Source organism: Peromyscus californicus, unplaced genomic scaffold (genome assembly GCF_007827085.1).
Source record: "Peromyscus californicus insignis strain IS unplaced genomic scaffold, ASM782708v3 Scaffold_4__1_contigs__length_199733344, whole genome shotgun sequence".
In the NCBI taxonomy this organism is placed as follows: domain Eukaryota; kingdom Metazoa; phylum Chordata; class Mammalia; order Rodentia; family Cricetidae; genus Peromyscus; species Peromyscus californicus.
Window position 1 is genome coordinate 23,237,297 of NW_026294562.1, and position 21,954 is coordinate 23,259,250.

At 39.3% G+C, this 21,954-nt stretch overlaps 1 protein-coding gene across 1 annotated transcript in view; it reads right to left on the minus strand.

Moving 5' to 3' along the window:
• Positions 1-10,517, minus strand: part of LOC128095208 (cytochrome P450 2C42-like) — a 47,569-nt gene extending 37,052 nt beyond the window's left edge. Inside the window, exon 1 of the mRNA XM_052714003.1 lies at positions 10,421-10,517. Coding sequence (XP_052569963.1) covers positions 10,421-10,517 — 97 coding nt within the window. The remainder of the gene's footprint in view (positions 1-10,420) is intronic.
• Between the last annotated feature and the right edge of the window lie 11,437 nt (positions 10,518-21,954).

Here is a 21,954-nt window from a genome sequence, read left to right on the forward strand (position 1 = left end):
TAGGGGATAATTATATAACAACCCAAAAGACATCTATCAGAGTAGATAAATTAAAGACCCTCAATGATTTTCAAAAATTGTTGGAAAATATAAATTGGATAAAAAAATATTTAAATGTCACAACAAGTCAATTAAGCCCCCTGTATCAAATATTACATAAAGAAGCTCACCCAAGGTCAATAAGACACTTAACTCCTGAAGCCTTGCAGGCTTTAAGACATATAGAACAGGCTTTAGAAAGAACTAAAGTACATCAAATAGACTATTTGATTCCATGGTATTTAATTGTTTTTGCCACAGATTATACTCCAACAGCTTGCCTATGGCAGGGAGGTGTATTGGAATGGCTACACCTACCACACACACATAAAAAGGTACTTATATCTTATCCCTCTCTTTGTGCACAACTTATATATAAGGACAGAATTAGGTCTAGAAAATTGTTTAACAAGAAACCGGCCTTTATAATTATACCCTATAATAAAGAACAATTAGAGCTCTTATTACAAAAATCAGGAGATTGGTGTCTCTCCTTAATGGGATACCTAGGACAAATCGCCTTTCATTACCCCAAAGACCCTCTTATTAAATTCATAAAAAAAGTTCCTCTTATATTTCCAAAGATATATGTTTCTCAACCCCTAACAGAGGATATTATGGTTTTTACAGATGGGTCAACAAATGGGAGGTCTATGGTATACTCGGAAGGAGAAGAACCTTTAATAGAAGTTGTACCACAGATAACAGCCCAGCAAGCAGAAATACATGCAGTTCTGCTTGCACTTAGACATTTTCCCCAGACCCTTAACCTTTATACAGACTCAAAGTATGTAGTTAATTTATTTCCTGCCATAGAAACAGCGAGTTTAACAGGTTCTTCTACTATTAAGCCTCTGCTTAAGAAACTACAGGCTCTGTTATGACAAAAAACAGAGAAACTTTTCATAGGACATATTCGGGGTCATACAGGGTTACCAGGACCCCTGAGCCATGATAATCACATGGCTGACTTATTAACTAAAATTAATCTCCTTACAGTACAGGAGACACAAAAAAGTCATGCTCTACATCATCAAAATGCTAATACATTAAAACAAGCTTTTCAGATAACTAGAAAACAAACTAGACATATAGTTAAGGAATATGCTCATTGCCCTCCACAAAATCAGAGTTTAAAAATGGGAGTCAATCCTAGGGGATTAAAGCCTCTTACATTATGGCAGATGGACGTAACCCATATTCCTTCCTTTGGAAAGATAAAGTATGTTCATATAACAATAAATACATTCTCTCATTTTATCCACGCGTCTGCCAGATCAGAAAAAACAGTAAAGGATATGATTCAGCATCTGGTACAATATTTCATGATCATGGGGAAACCCATACATATCAAAACTGATAATAGACCTGCCTACACCTCAAAATCTTTTGAGGTATTTTTAACACAATGGGGGATTAGTCACACGACAAAAATTCCCTATAACCCACAAGGACAGGCCATCATAAAAAGAACTCATCAGACATTAAAATTACAAATAAAAAGATTACAAAATGCTAACTCATATATGTCCCCTCATCATGTTTTAAGTCATTCTCTCTTTGTATTAAACCATTTAAACATGGACTCAAATAATAATTCCTCTGCTCTTAAACATTGGACAGTAAAAGAGACGGCATCATCATTGCCACAAGTACTATAGAGAGACTTGCTTTCGGGATCCTGGAAAGGACCCGACCCTCTGATAACATCGGGACGAGGGTATGCTTATATCTTTCCACAGGATGCAAAATCGCCCATATAGATTCCAGACAGACTCATCAGGCCGGCGCCACAAAAAACTACAAAAACAAAAAAAAAAGTTAACGACGGCCCGGCTCACTCAAGAGATAAAAAAGCTGACCCTAAAGCCACAAAAGCTTCCGACATGGACCCAGCTAAAACATCTGACGACGGAAACAAAAGCACTTGCCTCACAACAATGTTCTAACCCTCCTTTAGAAATACTATTTATAGCCATGTTGTCCTTGATTGCTGTTGGGCCTACTACAGCCTCTACCAGTCCTTCTACCTATTGGGCTTATGTTCCTCGTCCTCCCCTCTTACATGTAGTGGGGTGGTTGGATGATGAGACTTATAAGGTATTGAACAATCAGACGGAGATCATCGAGGGTTTCCAAGATTCAAATAAAAGGGCAAGTGCTTCCTCATTTATAAACTTTACAGGAAGCTCAGATTCATTACCAATTTGCTTCGCCCTGGAAAGAGTAACTCCTCCCGGGTGTCTCTCCACCAGCTACAGAACCTTTTTAACTGATGCCCCCAGCTCTACCGGTAAAAAAGGAGATCCTAGATGGATCTGGGAGACTCAACTACTTACTCTGGGACTTCCCACTATAAATAAAACTTTTAAGTCTGTCAATTTTATGCCTCTTGATTCCTGTATTACTAAATATCGAGATAAAAATCAATTTTGGGATGATGGTGTTACCGCCTTTCCTACTTGGTTGCGTTATGGATTTCCTCACGCAGCCTCCTCCTACAATCCTTTACTGTCTAAATTACTTATTTGGGATTTTTCCGCCTCTTCTAAAAAAAAAAAAAATATAAAGATTATATCTCAAAAATAAAGATAAGTTCCATAATTATACATTTATGGGTCATAAAGAAAAAATCACTAGATGGTTTTCACCTAGATATGTTGAGCCAGTATGGGTCACTAGAACCCCCTCCAAAAACATAAAAAAACATCCAGACTTGTTTCGGCTTGTTGCCGCTTCAGGCCCAATGTCTCAAAAAAGACCCAAAAAAACTACTCCATCTCCCATTACAGTTAGAACATGTGTTTCCTATCCTTTTGCTCTGCTACTAGGCTCTGCTGCCCGTGTAAATATCTCTGCTCTTGGGTCTAACTCATATCATATAACTTGCTTTAGATACATTATCACTAATTGTATTTCACCAAAAAAAAAGACAAAAAATACAGATTATGATGATTGTAAAAAGACCACCTTTTATAATGATGCCCATGCAATTACATAACATGACTTGGTATGATAATTCAGCTTTACAGATACTTAGACAGCTTCATAAATTAATAAGGCCAAAAAGATTTGTTACAACATTAATATTAAAAATAACAACATTAATATCTATTATTACTACTTTTGCCATTGCCACCACCGCCCTGGTTCAAGAGATTCATACAGCTCAATTTATAAATGATTTAAATAAAAATATTTCCTTTACATTATCTAAACAAACAATTATTGATAAAAAAAATAGAGACAAAGATTAATATATTAAAAAAAATAATGTTAGCCTTAAGACAAGATATGACCAATATTAAAAAACTTATAAAAACTAGATGTCATCAAAAATACAAAGCTATTTATGTGACTCCACTTCCCTACAATTCCTCTGAAAATTGGGATAAAGTTAAACATCATTTATTAGGGGTATAAAAGGATTCTTCCATTACTCATGATTTAGAGGTTATTCAAAAGAACATATCGGCCATGAGCCAAGCTCATATACAAACTGGCTCATTAAATGTCTTAACACAAAGATTACAAAAAAACCTTAAGGCCATAAATCCCTTAGATTGGATTCAATATTTTATTTTCATAGACATTCTTGCCTTAATTATAGTTTATGTTATTATGATTTTCCCTTGTCTTTTCAGGACAATAACCAGATCTCTGGACAATATACGTGAAGACCTGTATGCCTTCCGCCTTAAAAACAAAAAAGAAAAAACTGCCACGCCCACGACGGTGTCGCCCGCGTGACAAATGCCTTAGATAAGATGGTTACATGGGAAAGGGGGGCTCACGGCCCTCGGGTCTATGCCCCCGGCGACCCCTTATCAATCTGCCCGAATCATGGTGCCAGGCTACACAGAACCACACAAAATCTGCTTACAGAGGCTGGCTGGCACTCTGCCTTTTTCTCTTTGCAGCTGTGACTATTGCTGTTTCCTTATGTATTGATTTCAGGGAGTTAACTCTCAATGTTCCTGATGTGCCCCATAAAGAATATAATGATTCCTCAAAAATGGCCTCAATACCCCCACCTATAATTCAAGCTTTTAAACAAACAGTTAAAGAGGGTCCTAAAAATTTGGGAAAATTTATAAATAACTTAAAACAAAAAAAACTTATGACTCAGAAAAACAAAGATTCTAACGAAAAAAGATAAAAATAAAAGTCCAAAAACTCATAAACAATCCACACGCACAGCCAACAACAGCTACAAAAAAACAGTTACAAAAACTAACCAGTCCTACAAGAATTATCAAGAGACAAATAGAGTTTCTCATCAAGGGTCAATGATGACAACCCCCTAACTTTAATCCTAGATATAATAATTATTTAGAGCCATTGCCCTTTACGGGAACTTATGATAAACATAAAAACCAATGGGTAAATCATAATAATATAAAAACAAAATGACATAAGTTACAGTTCATAGAAAGAATAACTAGGTCCCAACCCCCCTGATGCCTTCTCACCTACAAACAAAGGTTAAATATTTTCACACAAATAAAACCATGGTTAAAACGATGATAAAAAGGGTTTAATTATGATACAAAACAAAAGTCTAATAACTACATAAAAAAAAAAACTTCAGCTAAGGCCATAATGTTCTCTGTCTGGATAAAAGACCACAAAAAAAAATAACACCTATACTCATAAGATCTATTAATCATTCTAAAAAAATTGTATGACCACATTGTTAATTCTATGTCTATTGCCCCACTGGCCGATTACCATGTTTCCTCAAATAAATATATAAAAAACACTACTTGATCTAAATAAAATTACAACAGTTCACAACATACTCTAATGTCTATATCTGTCTGTCATTCGCTGAATCCCACTTATCCTGAGTACCTTCAACCCGTTCTCCCTCGGTCTGGTGTTCCTACTAAAACCCAGTCCGCGACACATACCTTTAATCCTAGTACTTGGGAGGCAGAGGCAGAGATCCGTTTGGACTTCTGTGAGTTCAAGGTCATACTGGGCTACATGAGATTAATCCAGTCTAAAAAAGAAACAGAGCCAGGCAGTGGTGGCACACACCTTTAATTCCAGAACTTGGGATCACACGTCTTTAATCCCAGCACTAGGAAGGTTGAAACAAGAAGTGAGGTGGTTGAACAGAGAAAGGAATATAAGGCAGAAGGAGACAGGAACTCATTCTCTTGCAGACATTCTTTCAGGCTGAGGAGCTGGTGAGGTAGGAGGTGGAGGCTGTGGCTTGCTCTGCTTCTCTGATCTTTCAGCTTTCACCCTGATATCTGGCTCTGGGTTCATGCAACAATACATTATCAATGGAATCTAATCAAAGACCTAGACATAAATCTACACAACTAGGGACACCTAATTTTTTTATAAAGAAGCCAGAAAGACACAATTGCAAAAGCAGAAGGCACCTTAACAAGTGGTGCTGGTCTAACTGGATATCAGCAAGTAGAAGAATGCAAATAGATTCATATCTATCACCCTGAACAAAACCCAAGTCCAAGCAGATCAAAGACCTCATTATAAAACAAGATATACTGAACCTGATAGAAGAGAAAGTGGGAAACAGCCTTGAACACATTGAAACAGGAAGCAACTTTCTGAACACAATACTTATAGTACAGGCACTAAGTTCAACAATTAATAAATGGAACCTCATGAAACAGAAAAGCTTCTGTAAGGCAAAGGATACCATCAATAGGACAAAATGACAGCCTACAGAATGGGAAGAGATTTTCACCAACTCTACATCCAATAGGAGAATAATATCCAAAATATATAAAGAGCACAAGAAACTAGACATCAAAAAAAATCAAATAATCCAAAAATAGGGTACAGATCTAAATAGAAGATTCTTAACAGAGGACTCTCAAATGTCTGAGAAACACATGAAGAAATGATCAACAGCCATCAGGGAAATGCAACCAAAACTACTTTGAGATACCATCTTACACCTGTCAGAAGGACAAGATCAGTAACACAACTGACAGCTCATGCTGATGAGGATGTGGAGCAAGGGGAACACTCCTCCATTACTGGTGGGAGTGCAAAGTTGTATAACCACTATGGAAATCAATATGTTGGTTCCTCATAAAACTGGAAGTCAATATACTTCAAGACCCAGCTATACCACTCTTGGACATATATCCAAAGGACTTTATATCCTACCACAAGGACACTTGCTTAACTGTGTTTATAATGGCTTTATTCATAATAGCCAGAAACTGGAAACAAACTAGATGTCCCTCAACCAAAGGATGGATAAATAAAATTTGGTACATATACACAATGTAGTATTACTCAGCTGTTTAAAAAAAAATGACATCATGAAATTTTCAGGCAAATGGATAGAACTAGAAAAAAATCATCCTGAATGAGATAACTCAGACCTAGAAAGACAAGCATGGTATGTACTCACTTATAAGTGTATATGAACTACTGAGTAAATGATAGTCATGTAACAATCCACAGACTTAGAAAGGCTAAGTAACAAGGAGGACTCTAAGGGAGATGCATAGATCTCCCTGGAAAGAGGAAATAGAATAGACTTTGCAGGTTGACTGGGGGTGAGTAGGAATGGGAACAAGAGGGATCAGGTGATAGAGGAATCTAGGTAGAAAGTATGGTGAGAGATGACTGGAATTGGAGTGGTTGATATGGAAACACAGTGTGTTGTAGAATATTAGTTGAAGATGTCTTATATTTGCTTATGCTGTGGAATATTTGTTTAATGATGCAAAAATGTATTGCATTCTTTTATGTTGCATTTGCTTAACCCTATTAAGCTGTGTTACTTTGCCTGTCTAAAACACCTAATTGGTCTAATAAATAGCTGAACTACCAACAGCAAGGCAGGAGAAAGGTTAGACAGGGCTCCATGCAGAGAGAATAAATAGAGGGAGAAAAAAGGGAAGGAGAAGTGAAGGAGGAGAGAAGATGCCAGGGGCCAGCCACTCAGCCACAGCCAGACATGAAATAAGGAAAGAAAATATATACAGAAATAGAGAAAGGTAAAATCCCAAAGGCAAAAGGTAGATGGGATAATTTAAGTTAAGAAAAGCTGACTAAAAATAAGTCAAGCTATGGCCAGGCATTCATAAGAAAGAATAAGTCTCTATGTATTTATTTGAGAGCTGGGTGGCAGACCCCCAAAGAGCAAAGAGTAAAGAATAAACTAACAACACCAGTGCACTATAAACTCCCAGGATTCTACAAGGGTGGCCCTAGCAAGGACTCCTAGTAATATAAGATATGGATCCTGAACTGGCCATCTTCTGTAACCAGGCAACTTCCAGTAATGGGACTGGGACATCAACCCAGCCACAAAATCTTCAACCTACAATCTATCCTGCCTGCAAGAAGTATTGGGGCAATTGAGGTGCAGAACTTGTGGGAGTGGCCATCCAATGACTAGTCTAATTTGAGGCCCACGCCATGAGAGGGAGACCATGCCCAACACTACCTGGATGACCAGGAACCAGAGGCTAGATAGCTCAGAGACCTAGGAAATAAAAAAAATCAATAAAATGGTTTCTAATGATGTTCTGCTATACTCATAGCCTAGCCCATCATCTGGCTTCGTCTGGCAGCTAATGGGAGCAAATGCAGAGACCTACAGGCAAACATTAGGTGGAAAGAGAGCCCAAATTAGATATCTCCATTGGATCCCTCCTCTTGGAACTTGGAGAACCCTGTGGGAAAGGGGTGGGGGAAATCGTAGGATCCAGAGGGATCAGGACACCAGTTGATCATGGACCACAGAATCAACTAAGCAGGGCTCATAGGGGTTCACAGAGACTGAAGCAGCAATCACAGAGCCTGCATGGGTCTGTGCTAGGTCCTCTGCGTATGTGTTATGGCTGTTAGCTTGGTGTTTCTGTGGGACTCCTAACAGTGGGAGTAGTGTCTCTTACTCTTTTCCCTGCTCTTGGGACCCTTTTCCTCCAACTAGGTTGCCTTACCCAGCTCTTATATGAGAGTTTGTGCCTACTCTTATTGTATCTTGTATGACATGTTTGATTGGTATCCCTGGGAGGCCTGCTCTTTTCAGAAGAGAAACAGACGAGGAATGGGTCTTGGAGAGAGGGAAGGTGTGGGGCATGTGGGGGAGACACAACTGTGAGGAGTAGAGGGAGGGGAAGCTGCAGTTGGAATGTATTATATGAGAAAAGAATTAAAAAAATCAAGTCATAGCAAGAAAGATGGCCTGAAGCAAAACTCTACCCATCTAAGAATCCACCGTTTGTAAAACATATTCATTAGAGAGGAGAGAATCTGGACTAAAAATTGTGCCACAGGAGTTCTCTGCTCAGAACAACTGCCTAGGGAAGTGTTTCTCCAAAGCAGCAAGCAGAGCTCATTGCAACTTTCCTCCAAGAGATATAAGGTTATATCTTGATCTGGAATAGAATTTAACAGCGCCATCCATGTGGTACTTAGTTTCACAGTCATAAAGGATTAAAAAAAAATTCAGTGTGTCAGAGACACTTGTACCACATTTCAGAAAATTTGAGTAGCTGGGTCTGATTCACTTCAAGGAGGCTTAAGTATGCTGTTCACGGTGTGGTGGGTGAAGCCTGCACTGAATGGAGACCCCAGTATTTTTAAGATGCCAGATCCAGGAGGTCAAAGGTTGATACAGGCACAGAATGGAGCCACCTGAATAGAGAGGTCACACGTGCGATAATCAGAGGGCTAGAAAAGAGAAGCTACCAAAGCCAGTAAAGCCCAGATGATTCCAACAGGATCCCAAGATGCTGGCTATGGAGCTACAAGGCTGGTGCTTGCTCTGCTTGGATTTGGCCTTGTTTGGGCTCCACGGCTTTTGTTATACTCAGCCCCATTACCCCGCTTTGTGAGGGAATGTTTACTCATACCATTGTCTCCTGGACATATGCAACTTGTTCCTTATTTTGACAGGGTCTCACAGTTAAGTAATCACCTTGACTCTCAGAAGGACTTTTTTTTTTCTGAGACAGGATTTCTCTGTGTAGCCCTGGTTGTCCTGAAACTTACTCTGCAGACCAGGCTGGCCTCAGACTCACAGAGACCACCTGTCTGTTCCTCCCACGTGCTGGGAAGTGCTGGGATTAAAGGCATGTGTCACTACCACCCGGCTCAGAAGAGACTTTTAACTGGGCTTTCATATTGTATTTGAGCTATTAAAGACTGGAGACTTTGGGACTACAATGACTTGTTTGTTCATCTGCTTCCCTATCCGTGATGTCTTTAGCTGCCCATTCTATGCTTGTGGAGACTTTCAATAGCAGAGTAATGATATAGAAAAGACATTCAAACATGTAGGATAAGCTACAGTTTTCATGATAGATAAGGTGTTTACTATTCTAGAGGTATATATATGTGTGTGTGTGTGTGTGTGTATATATATACATATATATATGTATATGTATATATATATATATGTATATATACAGTAACTAAGTCTAGAAACAATTCAAAGCAAATTATGGTCTAGTTTTGTCAGTTTGGAAAAAATGGGTCAATGTCCTAATCCCACTAATGTGACTTGCCAATAGGATGTCTTACGGGTGCATGGGAAAGTGCATGGGCCTTCCTCAGGAATCCACAAGGATAACCCCACCTTGGACTGCTGGCAGTGGTCCAGAGGGTGGCTGGACTGGTCTACTCTGGTGACTGGTCTAGCGAATACTCTGTCATCATAGAGCCTTTGTCCAGTGACTGATGGAGGCAGATGCAGAGATCCACCACCAGACACTAGGCTGAGCTCCAGGAATCCAATTGATGAGAGAGAGGAGGGATTCTGCAGGTGGGGGACATGGAGATCATCATGGGAAGATGTGCAGAGATCCACGAACTGTAGACTACTGGCTGTGGAGCCCCCATGGGACCGGACTAGGCCCTCTGGATACAGAAGACGGTTGTTTGGCTCGAACTGTTCGGGGGGCACCCAGACAGGGGATCGGGATCTGTTCCTGGTGCATGGGCAGGCTTTTGGGAATCCGGTGCCTGTGGTGTAATGCCTTGCGCAGCCTTGGTGCAGCAGGAAGGGGCTTGGACCTGCCTAGGCTCAGTGTGCCGGGCTTTGATGACTCCCCATGGGAGACATTGATTTGAGGGATGTGGGGATGTGGGGTGGCTTAGAAGAGAAGCCTGGGGGTGCAAGGAGGGAGGAGGTGGAATATGTGGGTGGTATGTAGAGTGAGTAGAAAATTTCTTAATAAAGAAAAAATGAAAAAAAAAAAATAAAAAAAAAGAAAGTGCATGGGCCTTTGGAGTGATGTGCTTGATCATATACAAAAGCTGATCTATTAGCCCAAGAGGAGATACCATTTAAGTTTCAACTAACCCCCAAAATTACCATGTTGCCATGGTAATAAACTTCAATTGCCTGATGAGAAAAGCATGAAGTACTCACTTTTCTTAAAGTTGTCATTCTCATCCAGAAAATGCTCAGGGTTGAACTTCTCTGGACTAGAGCATTCTTTGTTGTCAAATGGGACTTGTGTCACCATTAATTTAGTTAGTAATTAAAGAAAGAGATGATTAAATTGGAAAGTAAAATCTGTGTTAACAACCATTACTACTTTTTAATTTTTCTTTTAGATTATACTATAGTTTCATCATTTCCCCTTTCCTTTACCCACTCCAAAACCTCTCATACTTTCTTCCAAATCCATAGCCTCTTCTTTGTTATTACACACACACACACACACACACACACACACACACACACACACACACACACACGTGCGTGTATATACCTAAACATACAAAAAAACCTGCTCAGCCTATATAATGTCATTTATGTGTATGTTTTCAAGAGATAATTTGATATTGGATAATCATTTGGTGTACTCATCCCTGGGGAAGACTATTTCTGCCACTCTCAACATTCTTGTTTCCCTTTAGTCCTTTGTGTAGAGTTGAGGCCTCATGAGTTTTTTCCCCTTCCACATTAGCATGTCTATTGCTGTTGTCCTTGTTCAGTGATCTTTTGAGCACATTATATTGTTGGAAGCTTGATACAGAGAAAACCTAAAGACAACGGGAAAGAAGTCAGTAATGTGTTTGTGGTTCACATAGCTGTATATCTAAACTTAAAAAAATACACTTCCTTATTGTGTGTAAAATAAGCTTAGTCATTGCTACAAAGCAATTATTTTATGCCTTGAAGCATGTTTGTCCATGATCTATTTGCCCTTCCTTTTATTGACTTGAGGCTATTGCCTAGACTTGCCCTGTAATAAAAAAATAATAATGAGATAGTTTAAAGATAGAAGAATCTCTGAGGTCAACTAGTCAAAACTTTGCTTTGTTTTTAAGGAAAGGTAAATTGAAGAATAGTGAAGAAAGTGTCATCAACATATCAGCCATGACCTGGTTTTGTCTGTGCATCTCACAATGCCATGGCTTCTTGTTTCTCATTGCACAGAATTCTCATTCTAGTCAAATGATCAGCATGGTGCAAACATCTGAATGGCTAGTGTTGTGTGATATGAATTTTTAAATAATAAAATTTATTTCAGAACAGATTTCATTTCATAACAAAACTAAATGGAATTGCACAACTCCCACATCTACCTTCAGCACATATACCCACAGCCTCTTCCACAATCATCAGTCCTCATGAATGTGGTTCACTAGAACAATCAAGAAACCAACAAAGACACATCATCAGTCCAAGTCCACAGATTAAATAAGGATTGCTGTGTGTTGTACATCATGCATTGTTAAGCACAAGCTTCTACATGGGTCATCCATTTCTAAGTGGTCAGCTCTGGACACATGTACATATGGACAACACTAAATGAAATCAGTAGTGTATATGTGTGTATGTGTGTGTGTGTGTGTGTGTGTGTGTGTGTGTGTGTGTGTGTGTAAAACAACAATAATTAAAGAAAAATGTTCATCAGCACTTTGGACGGGGGAGAGGAGGCCATTGACAGAGCTAGAGCAATGGTATAGATTCATTACTCATATATGAAGTTCTAAAAAAATTATAATAAAATTAAATTTTTAATTCTCAAAAAAATTGCAAACAGAATATAGGTATGTATCAAAAAGTTCATCCACTATAATCAATTATCCTGGAGAAGATGAGATGGTTCAACATATGTAAGTCTATTGTGGATTATGCTCATTGTTAACAATAAAGCTGATTGGCCCATAACTGGGCAGGAAGAGATTGAATGCAAGAGCCAGACTAGGAGAATTCTGGGAAGAGGAAGGGCAGAGTCAGAGTTGCTGGCAGATGCAAAGGAAGCAAGATTAGAATGCCAAACTGAGAACAGGTACCAAGCCACATGGCTAAACATAGACAAGAATTATGGGTTAATTTAAGTGTAAGAGCTAGTTGGTAGTAAGCCTGAGCACTGGCTGAGCATTTATAATTGATATAAGCCTCTGTGTGGTAATTTGAGAAGCGGCTGCTGGGTATTTGGAAGTTGCTGGTGGGACGGAAACCTCCACTTACATAAGTCAGTAATTTAATAAATAAAATAACTAGATGTTAAGGAAAATACATAATCATCTCAATAGATGCAGAAAAGGCCTACAAAAAAACTACAAAATGCCTTCATGATAAAATTCCTAGCAAAAACAGGATTGGAGGAAATAGACCTCAACATAATAAAAGCTGTATTTGACAAATCCATAGACAACATTGTCCTAGATGGAGAAAAACTTGAGCCAATGCTATCAAAAGAACAAGACCGGTTGTCCATGATCCCCATTCTTTTTCAACATACTGTTTGAAGGCCCCAGCAAGAACAATAGGCCAAGAGAAAGAAATTAAAGTAATACAAATAGGAGGAAAAGAGAAGTCAAATTATCCCTATTTGCAGATGATATACATAAAAGCTCCCAAAACTTCTAGAAATTATCGACACTGTCAGCAAAGTGACAGAATACAAAATCAACACAAAAATCAGGAGCCTTTCTATATACCAGTAACAAACATGCTGAGAAATAGATCATGAAAATACTCCCATTCACAACAGCCTCAAAAAAGTACAATGTCTAGACATAAGCCTATACAGGACGTGAAAGACTTCTACAATGAAAACTTTAAATCTGTGAAAAAAGAAACTGAAGAGGACCCTAGAAAATGACAAGACCTCTGTACTCAGGTACTAGTAGGGTTAATACTATGAAACTGACCAACCTACCAAAAACAATTTACAGATTCAGTGTGATCCCAATTAAAATATCCAAGCATTCCTCACAGAAATAGAAAAAAAAATTAAAGTTCATGGGGAAGCACAAAGAGTTCATATCAAAGCACCAAAGACACCAGAGAGCCAAAGCAATCTGGAGCAAAAAGAACAATAATGGGGGAATTGCAATACCAAATTTCAAGCAATATTTAAAAAGCTATAATAATAAAAGTGGAGTGATTCTGGGAAAAAAACAGACTTGCAGATCAAGAAAACAAAATAGAAGACCTGAACATCAGTGCACCTTACATTTACAAAGATACCAAAAATACACACTGGAGGAAAGACAACATCTTCAACTAATAGTCCTAGGAAAACTGGATGTCCACATGTAGAAGGATAAAATTAGATCTGTATCTATTATCCTGTACAAAAATCTACTCTAAGTGGATCAAAGACCTCAGTATGAGACCTGGAATACTGAAATTGCTAGAAGTAGTGATAGGCAAGACTCTACAAGGTAAGTGTCGGGAAGAATTTCAGAATAGTACCCCACTCAGGAATTAAGGCAAACAATTGACAAAAGGGAACTCATAAAACTAAAAAGTGTCCAATCAGCAAATACAACAATCAACCAAGTGAAGAGGAAACCACCTGCCCTGACCTGCAGGTCCTTCTTATGCCACATCAAATCTCTCCATACAGCCAGATCCTGCAAATCCTTCTCCAGCTTCCAGACATACTCTAAACTCCAGACTTGGATGGACACACACCCAGCACACCAGCTCATTTCCCTGTGCCCATCTGACTTCATTTCACCTGAGCCATACCCTACCTCTAACCCTAACCTGACTTACTGCTCTCTTCTGCCCCAGCCTGCTTTGTTCACATCAGACACCAAAATAACAACATAACTCTGTATGCTCACATCTCATCTCAAAAACACAAACAGTATGAAAGATCAAGCAGTGCACCCGCAAACACCAGCCCTGTAGAAACTTGGCCAATGAGAATTACCTAGATGAACCCTAAGACACAGAATTTAAAAAGAAAAATCATAAACTTCATTAAAAATTCAGGAGTTTAACAAGAACTCAAAGAAAATGTTCAATGAACTTAAAATGAAAGAACTTAATTAAAAATAATAAATTCCTGGGTGGTGTCCAAGAAAACACAAACTTAAGGCTGATGGAAACGATAAAGACAATGCAGGAAATTCAATACAGAGATAGAAACTTTGAAGAGGATTCAAGCTGAAGTGAAGATGGAATTGAAAAACTCAATGACCCAAGTAGCTGCCAAATTGATCTTATACTTGAAATGCAGGGATGGTGCAGTATATGCAAGACAATAATTGTAATAAGCTACATAAATGGATGTAAAGACAAAAATCAACGTGAATGGTCCATCTGAACAGGAGGCATGCTAGCTGATGGTAGAAGTGGGAGGGGAGTCCATATGGATTCAGCATTATTTATGGTTATGTGACAAAACTTACAATTTTGTGATTCAATCTAAATCAGGAACTTCCAGAGCAAACATTAATTTAGTTAATGATTAAAAAAGAGCTGACTAAATGTGGAGGAAAACATTTGTTAACAGTCTTCAGCACTTTCTGAGCACACATCTTGACTGAAGCTGATACAGTGTAAAACTAAGAAGAAAATAAAAGGTAGAAATGTGTTTGTGACTCAGCTGTAGGTCTAACCTAAAGAAACACATTTCCTTGGAGTGTGTGAAATAAGCTTAGTCATTGGTAGAGAGCAGTCCATTCCTTGAGACATCTTCGTCCCTAACCCAAGGCCACTGTCTAGACATTTCCATTAATAAGAAGGATAATAATAATCAAACATGAGAATGGCTAAAGTTGTGTGTCATGAGTTGTTGAGGGCCATGATGCAAATCCAGCAGATAGCAGTTGATAATTCAAATGTCAACTCACCGGATGAATAATTCTCTGATGGAGGAGAACCCCATTCAAACACAGGACTACAGACTCCAGAAACTTACTTCTGTCTGCAGAAACAACTATGGTGTCTCCCCAGTACCTGCACTGTACTGTGTAATCTCATGGGATGTGTATATGTAATCTCAGGATTACATCTCAATCATATGGGCGCATATAGCTATGGATGGTCAGGAAGACGTCTTCTCATTAAGCTGCACAATTTTGATAAATAGAAAATATACTAGGATATGCTTCATAACTAGATCTATTGTCCCATGAGGACTGTAAGACACCTAAAAGCCTGTTTTGTTTCTTTAACTCAGACTAACATAAGAAAACAATTTCTCCCCAGTCTAAGACAAGCTACATACATTTAGCTGATTTGAAACCTCAGAGCAATTTCAAACTACACTGAATGTTTCTGTAAACAGATCGTAAGTTAAAAACTTTACAGATACGCACAAGGACAGAGTTGCAGATGCCTAACCAAGGTTATTAACACAGAGCAACTTAAAATACTTACACCGGCCTCTTTTGCCAAGTCTGGCTGACAAAAACCTACTCTCCATGCAATTCCCTCAGCAGCTTGTCTCACCTGACTCTATGTCCCCAGCCTCAGGTCACAGCCTGTACACCAGGGACCTTGAAGCCAGGCGTTGTCATGGTTACTCACTCCCCTCAGAGGTAGCCTTTGTAATTTTTTTTATTACAAAGAAAAAGTTTGCTGTTGAATGTGTCTGTAAGCGGTGGAGAATTGGAGTAGAAAAGAATAAAGAGAATGAGTGGAATTAGAGCAGAAAAGAAAATTGGTAGAATTAGAGCCCAGAATTAGAGCTGAAAAATAGCTCGAGAATTAGAGCTGGAGAAGAAGAAAGGAGAATGACCCTCGGTACACGTGTGAGTCTTTTTCCCTCAGATAGATAGAAACTTACTTCTAAAGACCATCAGATAAAGAAATTTCCTGAACCCCGCTACTCTGAAGGTATTCTATTTACAACCCTGAATCAGTTCTGGGAGCTGAACTCCCAGGCTGTGTTAGTTGTTTTCAGTTAATAGAATTTATTTTAAAGCAGATTTAGTTTCACAACAAAGATAAGTGGAATTGTACAATCCCTACATCCACCCTCACACACCCAGCCTCTCCTACAATCAATCCTCATCAGTGTGATTCAATAGAACATCAAGGAACCAACAAAGATACATCACCAGTCCAAAGTTCACAGAATACATCATGTTTACTCTGTGTTGTCCATTCATGGGTCTTTTTTCTTTTGAGATAGTGTCTCAGGTAACCCAGACTAACCTTGACTTCATTATATAACCAAAATCCCTCAAATGTCTTGATTGTCCTGTCTCCATCTCCCAAGTTCTGGTATTACAAGCTTGTGCCACCATGTTGGGTTTATGTGGTTTTGAGGAACAAACTTCTGAGCTTTGTGCATGCTGGGAAAACACTCCACCAAATTAGCTACAATCACAGTCCTAGTATATATTTTAACTAGTTTTATGTAGTATATAGTGTAATATATATTTATCATTATACAGAATGGACTCATTTCCCTAAACCCTCTGTTCTTCCATCTGCCAAAGTCCTTGTCAACAAATGCTATATTTAGTGTCACTCCAGCTTTACATTGTCTAGGATATTAAATCGCTGGAATCACAATATATGTGGTCCTTTCAGTTTGGATTTTTCCCTTAGTAACAGTGTAAGTTCCATATTTCCCCATAATTCACATATCTTGGACACAAAATGATATTACATTGTATAAATATACTTAGATTATTTATTATCCTATTAAAAGGCGTTTACAGCCGGGCGGTGGTGGCGCACGCCTTTAATCCCAGCACTCGGGAGGCAGAGCCAGGCGGATCTCTGTGAGTTCGAGGCCAGCCTGGGCTACCAAGTGAGTCCCAGGAAAGGCGCAAAGCTACACAGAGAAACCCTGTCTCGAAAAACCAAAAAAAAAAAAAAAAAAAAAAAAAAAGGCGTTTACTTTAGTTTGTATCTTTATGTAGTACATTTAAAAAGGAGTCCAATAGATAAGCAATCCAGTATAATTTGTACCTCATTTTACCTGCCTTATGTATCCATGTCTCTGCTCTTTAGTTGAATGCATTAAACATATCAGCATCTATTATAACTGTCACAAGTACAAGTTTAAAATAAAATGAAGTTCTTCTGTTGTGACCCAGTATGATGCAGAGAACAGTGGGTGCCCTGGTTGATTGGAATATATCATACAAAGAATGTTACTGATGCCAGGCAGTGGTGGCACACGCCTTAATCCCAGCACTCAGGGGGCAGAGGTAGGTGGATCTCTGTGAGTATGAGGCCAATCTAGTCTACAGAGCGATTCCAGGACAGCCAGGGTGACACAGAGAAACCCTGTCTCAAAATAAAAAAAAAATGTTACTGAGCTGAGGACCCCTAGATGTGAACATGGGCTAGGCAACATGAGTTAACCTGGGAAAGTATATTTTACTTGACAGAAATAAGCAGAAAGAATAAACTAATAAATGTTCATAGCACAGTCATTAGCAACTTCCATTTTTATTTTCTGGCCAGATTACCCTTGAACAACTCCTGCCTGATTAACCTCATGTGTCCTTGAACACTTAAACATGACACAAAACATGACTTCAGCCTTTGGTGATAATTTCAGTAGAATAATGTTGTGCTGTGTGAAATAATGCTCTCATCATCACACTAGAGAAATCCATGTCCCAATCCTTGTAACCTGAACCTGTGAATGTATTTCTTTACATAGTGAAATGTGATAATGCTAAGAATAATGACACAGGTAGATTTTATAAAACTATGGAATGGAATGGGTGCAAAACTGCCATAGTGGTTCTTTTCAGTGAGAAGTAGCAAGATAAAAGCCAAGCTAGGCATGGTGATGCATGACTTTAATTTCAGCACTTGGGACGCAGAGGCATGTGGACCTCTGTGAGTTTGAGGCCAGCTTAGTCTACATAGTGAATTCCAGAATAGTCAGGAGTACATGGGGAAATCTTATCTTGAAAAATAAAAGAAAAAGAAAGAAAAGGAAAGAAACATAATAGTTTCCAATTGTGCATAGGGCACATGCTTTTAATTCCAGCACTTGGAAAACAGGCAGGTGGATCTTTGTGAGTTTGAGATTAGCCTGATCTGCACAGAGAGTTCCAGGACAGCCAAGGCTACATAGTGAGACACTGTCTGGAGGTCCAGGACCCAGAGGCTGGACAGCCCAGAGACCTAGGATAGAACCAAACATAACTGGCAAAAAAAAAAAAAGGCAATGAAATGATTCCTAATGATATTCTGCTATGCTCATAGATCTGCCTAGCCCAATTATCATCACAGAGGCTTTACCCAGCAACTGATGGAAACAGATGCAGAGACCCACAAAGTCAAACATTAGGCAGACCTCAGGGGAATCCTGTGTAAGAGGCGGGAGGAATGACTATAGAAGCCAGAGGGGCCGAGGACACCGTGGGAAAACACACAGAGTCAACTGACTTGGACTGATGGGGGCTCATGGAGACTGAACTAACAGAGAATTTTCCCTAGAGACCTAGGCCCTCTGCAAATGTGTTGCAGTTGTGTGGCTTGGTCTTCCTGTGGGACTCCTGGCAGATTCTGTTGCATGCTCTTGGGTTGCCTTGTCTAGCATTAATAGGAGAGGAGGTGCCTAGTCTTGCTGCAACTTGATATCCCATGGCTGGCTGATATGCATGGGAAGCCTGCAGTTTTCTGAATGAAAGGGAGGAGAGAGTAGGTGGGGGAGGGGGCAGAAGGTTGGAGGAGGGACTGGAAGGAGAGAAAGGAAGAAGGGGAAACTGTGATTGGACTGGAAAAAAATAATTAATTACTTTTTAAAAGTATGACAAAATACATTGCTTTTATAGGCACAGATCGAAGGACACTGAACAAAATTTGCAGGTTCTTGTGTCTCTGAACAGTAATTTGGACAGAGAAACAACAGAAAGACACAGATAATAGCAGGAAAGGAGACAGTTGGTTAAAAGAGAAAAATGAAGGTGCTCATAAATGGGTCACAGATGGTCCCTATTATGACAAAAAGAAGATGGAGAAGATTGACAGCTATGGTAAAAAGAAAGCTGAAACCAATCACTTTTAAGAATGAGCTTTATTAGTGGGGAGAGCCTCGGGGCCCAGAGGGCCATCATCAGGCTCTGATAACTACTGGATTCTTGGACCTTCTGTTGGTAGACAACCACTGTTAGACTAGCTAGACCACGGCCTGTAAGTAATTCTAATAAATCCCTGTTTTGTATATAGAAAAAGACTCATTCTACAAAGTCTGTTACTCCAGAGAACTCTGAGTAATATATCTGGTTTTCATTGCTTCCATCTCTTCTTCGTTGGTTCTCTGCCAGAGTACTGACTCATTTCCGTGTGTGCTCTTGAAGGTGTTGAGTTCCTCTCACCCTAGTTACTTTTGATTTCCTCATAGGTCTTCCATACTGATTCTATCTTGTCAATTTCTGACATCTAATTTTGACATTGGGAAAGACTGTGGTTTCTTAAATGCTCTCAATGCCTATGGTGTGCCAAATCATCTAAGAACCGCAAGATTGGGTGTTTCGGTCTTCAAAGTCTGGTTTTGTTAGTCCCTGTCTTTCCAGGAGCAAGCTGGTGTCCACTGTAGTCACTTCCACCATCTCATCACTAGGTGGCAACCCAACCCCAGTATTTTTTTCCTGTGTTGGCATGATACATCTTTTTTCAGAACTGGAGAGTAATAGAAGCTCTGACTTGTCTCAGATAGTGTTGTATGGTTCAGAATGAATAAGTATAAGATCTCAAAAGGGTATCCACCCCCACTAGCTCCTCCCTGGGGCTGGGGTAGGACCAGATGCTTCATCAGTTCACGAGCCAGTGGTCAGACACTGCAGAATTTTGCCAAAACTCGATGGAGCCACCATTAATGAACAAGTTCAAAGTTCCTGTGCCACATTCATGGCAATAAATGCCACTAAGCTATGTTATGCTCTGAGTCCATAGAACCTGGGTAGATCCAAGGTTCATGACTGTCTGAGCTGAAGCAGACCTGTGACCGAAGACCTCAGTATCAGGCAGAAGTGGTGCTGGCTGGAACAGGAGTCCAGTAGCATGGGTCACATGTTTTTCCCTGGCAATGTTCTTGTTCCAGGTATAAGAAAGCCTGGGGAGTATGAGTTGTAGGATCTCCCCAGTGCTGGGTTTCATCAAGCTGGCACTACATTCCAGCACATTCATGTGCTGATTCTTTTGCTCTATTCTACCCCAACCCCAGCAAACAAGACCCCATGCACACTATACTGCCCCAGTTTGGTGTTGGCCTGTGCTGAAACTGTCAGTGATTCAAGCCAAAATACAAATAGGTCCCACCAAGTACAGATTTCTGCCCAGTGTTGGAGGGATTCTAGATAGAATCTAGATAGAGGGCTCTATCTGCAGCCACTGGCTCAATAATAGTTATGCTGTCTGGAGATAGGATGTTGTACAAATAGTCTCTCAGAGTACCAAGGCTATATAGCTAAACCAGTTCATACCAGATTCTCACAGTCACCAGTACCCTCAGTTTGAGGGGCGGTATCAGGCTCACTGAGCATCTGGCAATGATGTAGACTGAAACTGGAGTCTGTTTCACCAGGGTACAGGTTTCTATGTGACACTGGAGCAAATCTACAGAATCCCCTGTGAGCTCTGGTGTGGGAGTGCAGGGGGTGACTTTGGTTTCTGCTTCATGCAGGCCTGGGCATTGAGCTTCAAAACAATGAAAACAAGATCAGGAAACAATCATACTCACAATAGCTTTTTAACAATATGACAGACCTACAGAGGAAGCAAAAGACTTCTACAATGAAAATTTAACACTAAAAAATGAGTAGGATATATGAAGATGGAAAGATCTCCTGTACTCACAGGTCAACAAAATTGATATCATGAAAAAGGCTACAGTAGTATAAGTGATCTTTGATTGAGTGCACTCCTTATCAGAATTCTAATGTGAGTTTTCACAGAGACAGAAAAAAAACCTAAAATTCATATGAAAGCACAAAAGACCCTGAAAACACAAAGCAATACTTAACAAAAATATTAATGTTGAAATTATCAAAATACTTGATTTCAAACTGCACTACAGAGCCATAGTTACAAAAACAGTATAATGCTGACACAAAAACAGACATGTAGACTGATAGACCAGTATAGAGGGCCACAAAATAAGCCTATGCAACTATAGCAGCCCAGGTTTTGAAAAAGTTGACAAAATAAAGAATGCCAATTCCTACTCATTATTACCAATTCATATATTTTCTGTTTCATTTTAATTTCATAATTCCTACCCTAATAGGTAAAAGATAATATTCTATTATGATACTAATCCAGTTATACTAAACTTGATAGAAGAGAAAGTAGGAAGTGGTCTTGAACGCATTGGCACAGGAAACCACTTTCTAAATATAACACCAGTAGCACAGACACTGAAACAATTAATAAATGGGACCTCTTGAAACTGAGAAGCTTTTGTAGGTCAAAGAACATGGTCAATAAGACAAAATGACAGCCTACAGAATGGGAAAAGATCTTCACAAACCCCACATCTGACAGAGGGCTGGTCTCCAGAATATATAAAGAACTCAAGAAACTAGACATCAAAATATCTAACAATCTAATTAAAAAATGGGCTACAGAGTTAAACAGAGAATTCTCAACGGAAGAATCTCAAATAGCCGAAAGACATTTAAGGATTGCTCAACATCTTTAGTCATCAGGGAAATACAAATCAAAATGACTCTGAGATACCATCTTACACCTATCAGAATGGCTAAGATCAAAAACACTGAAGA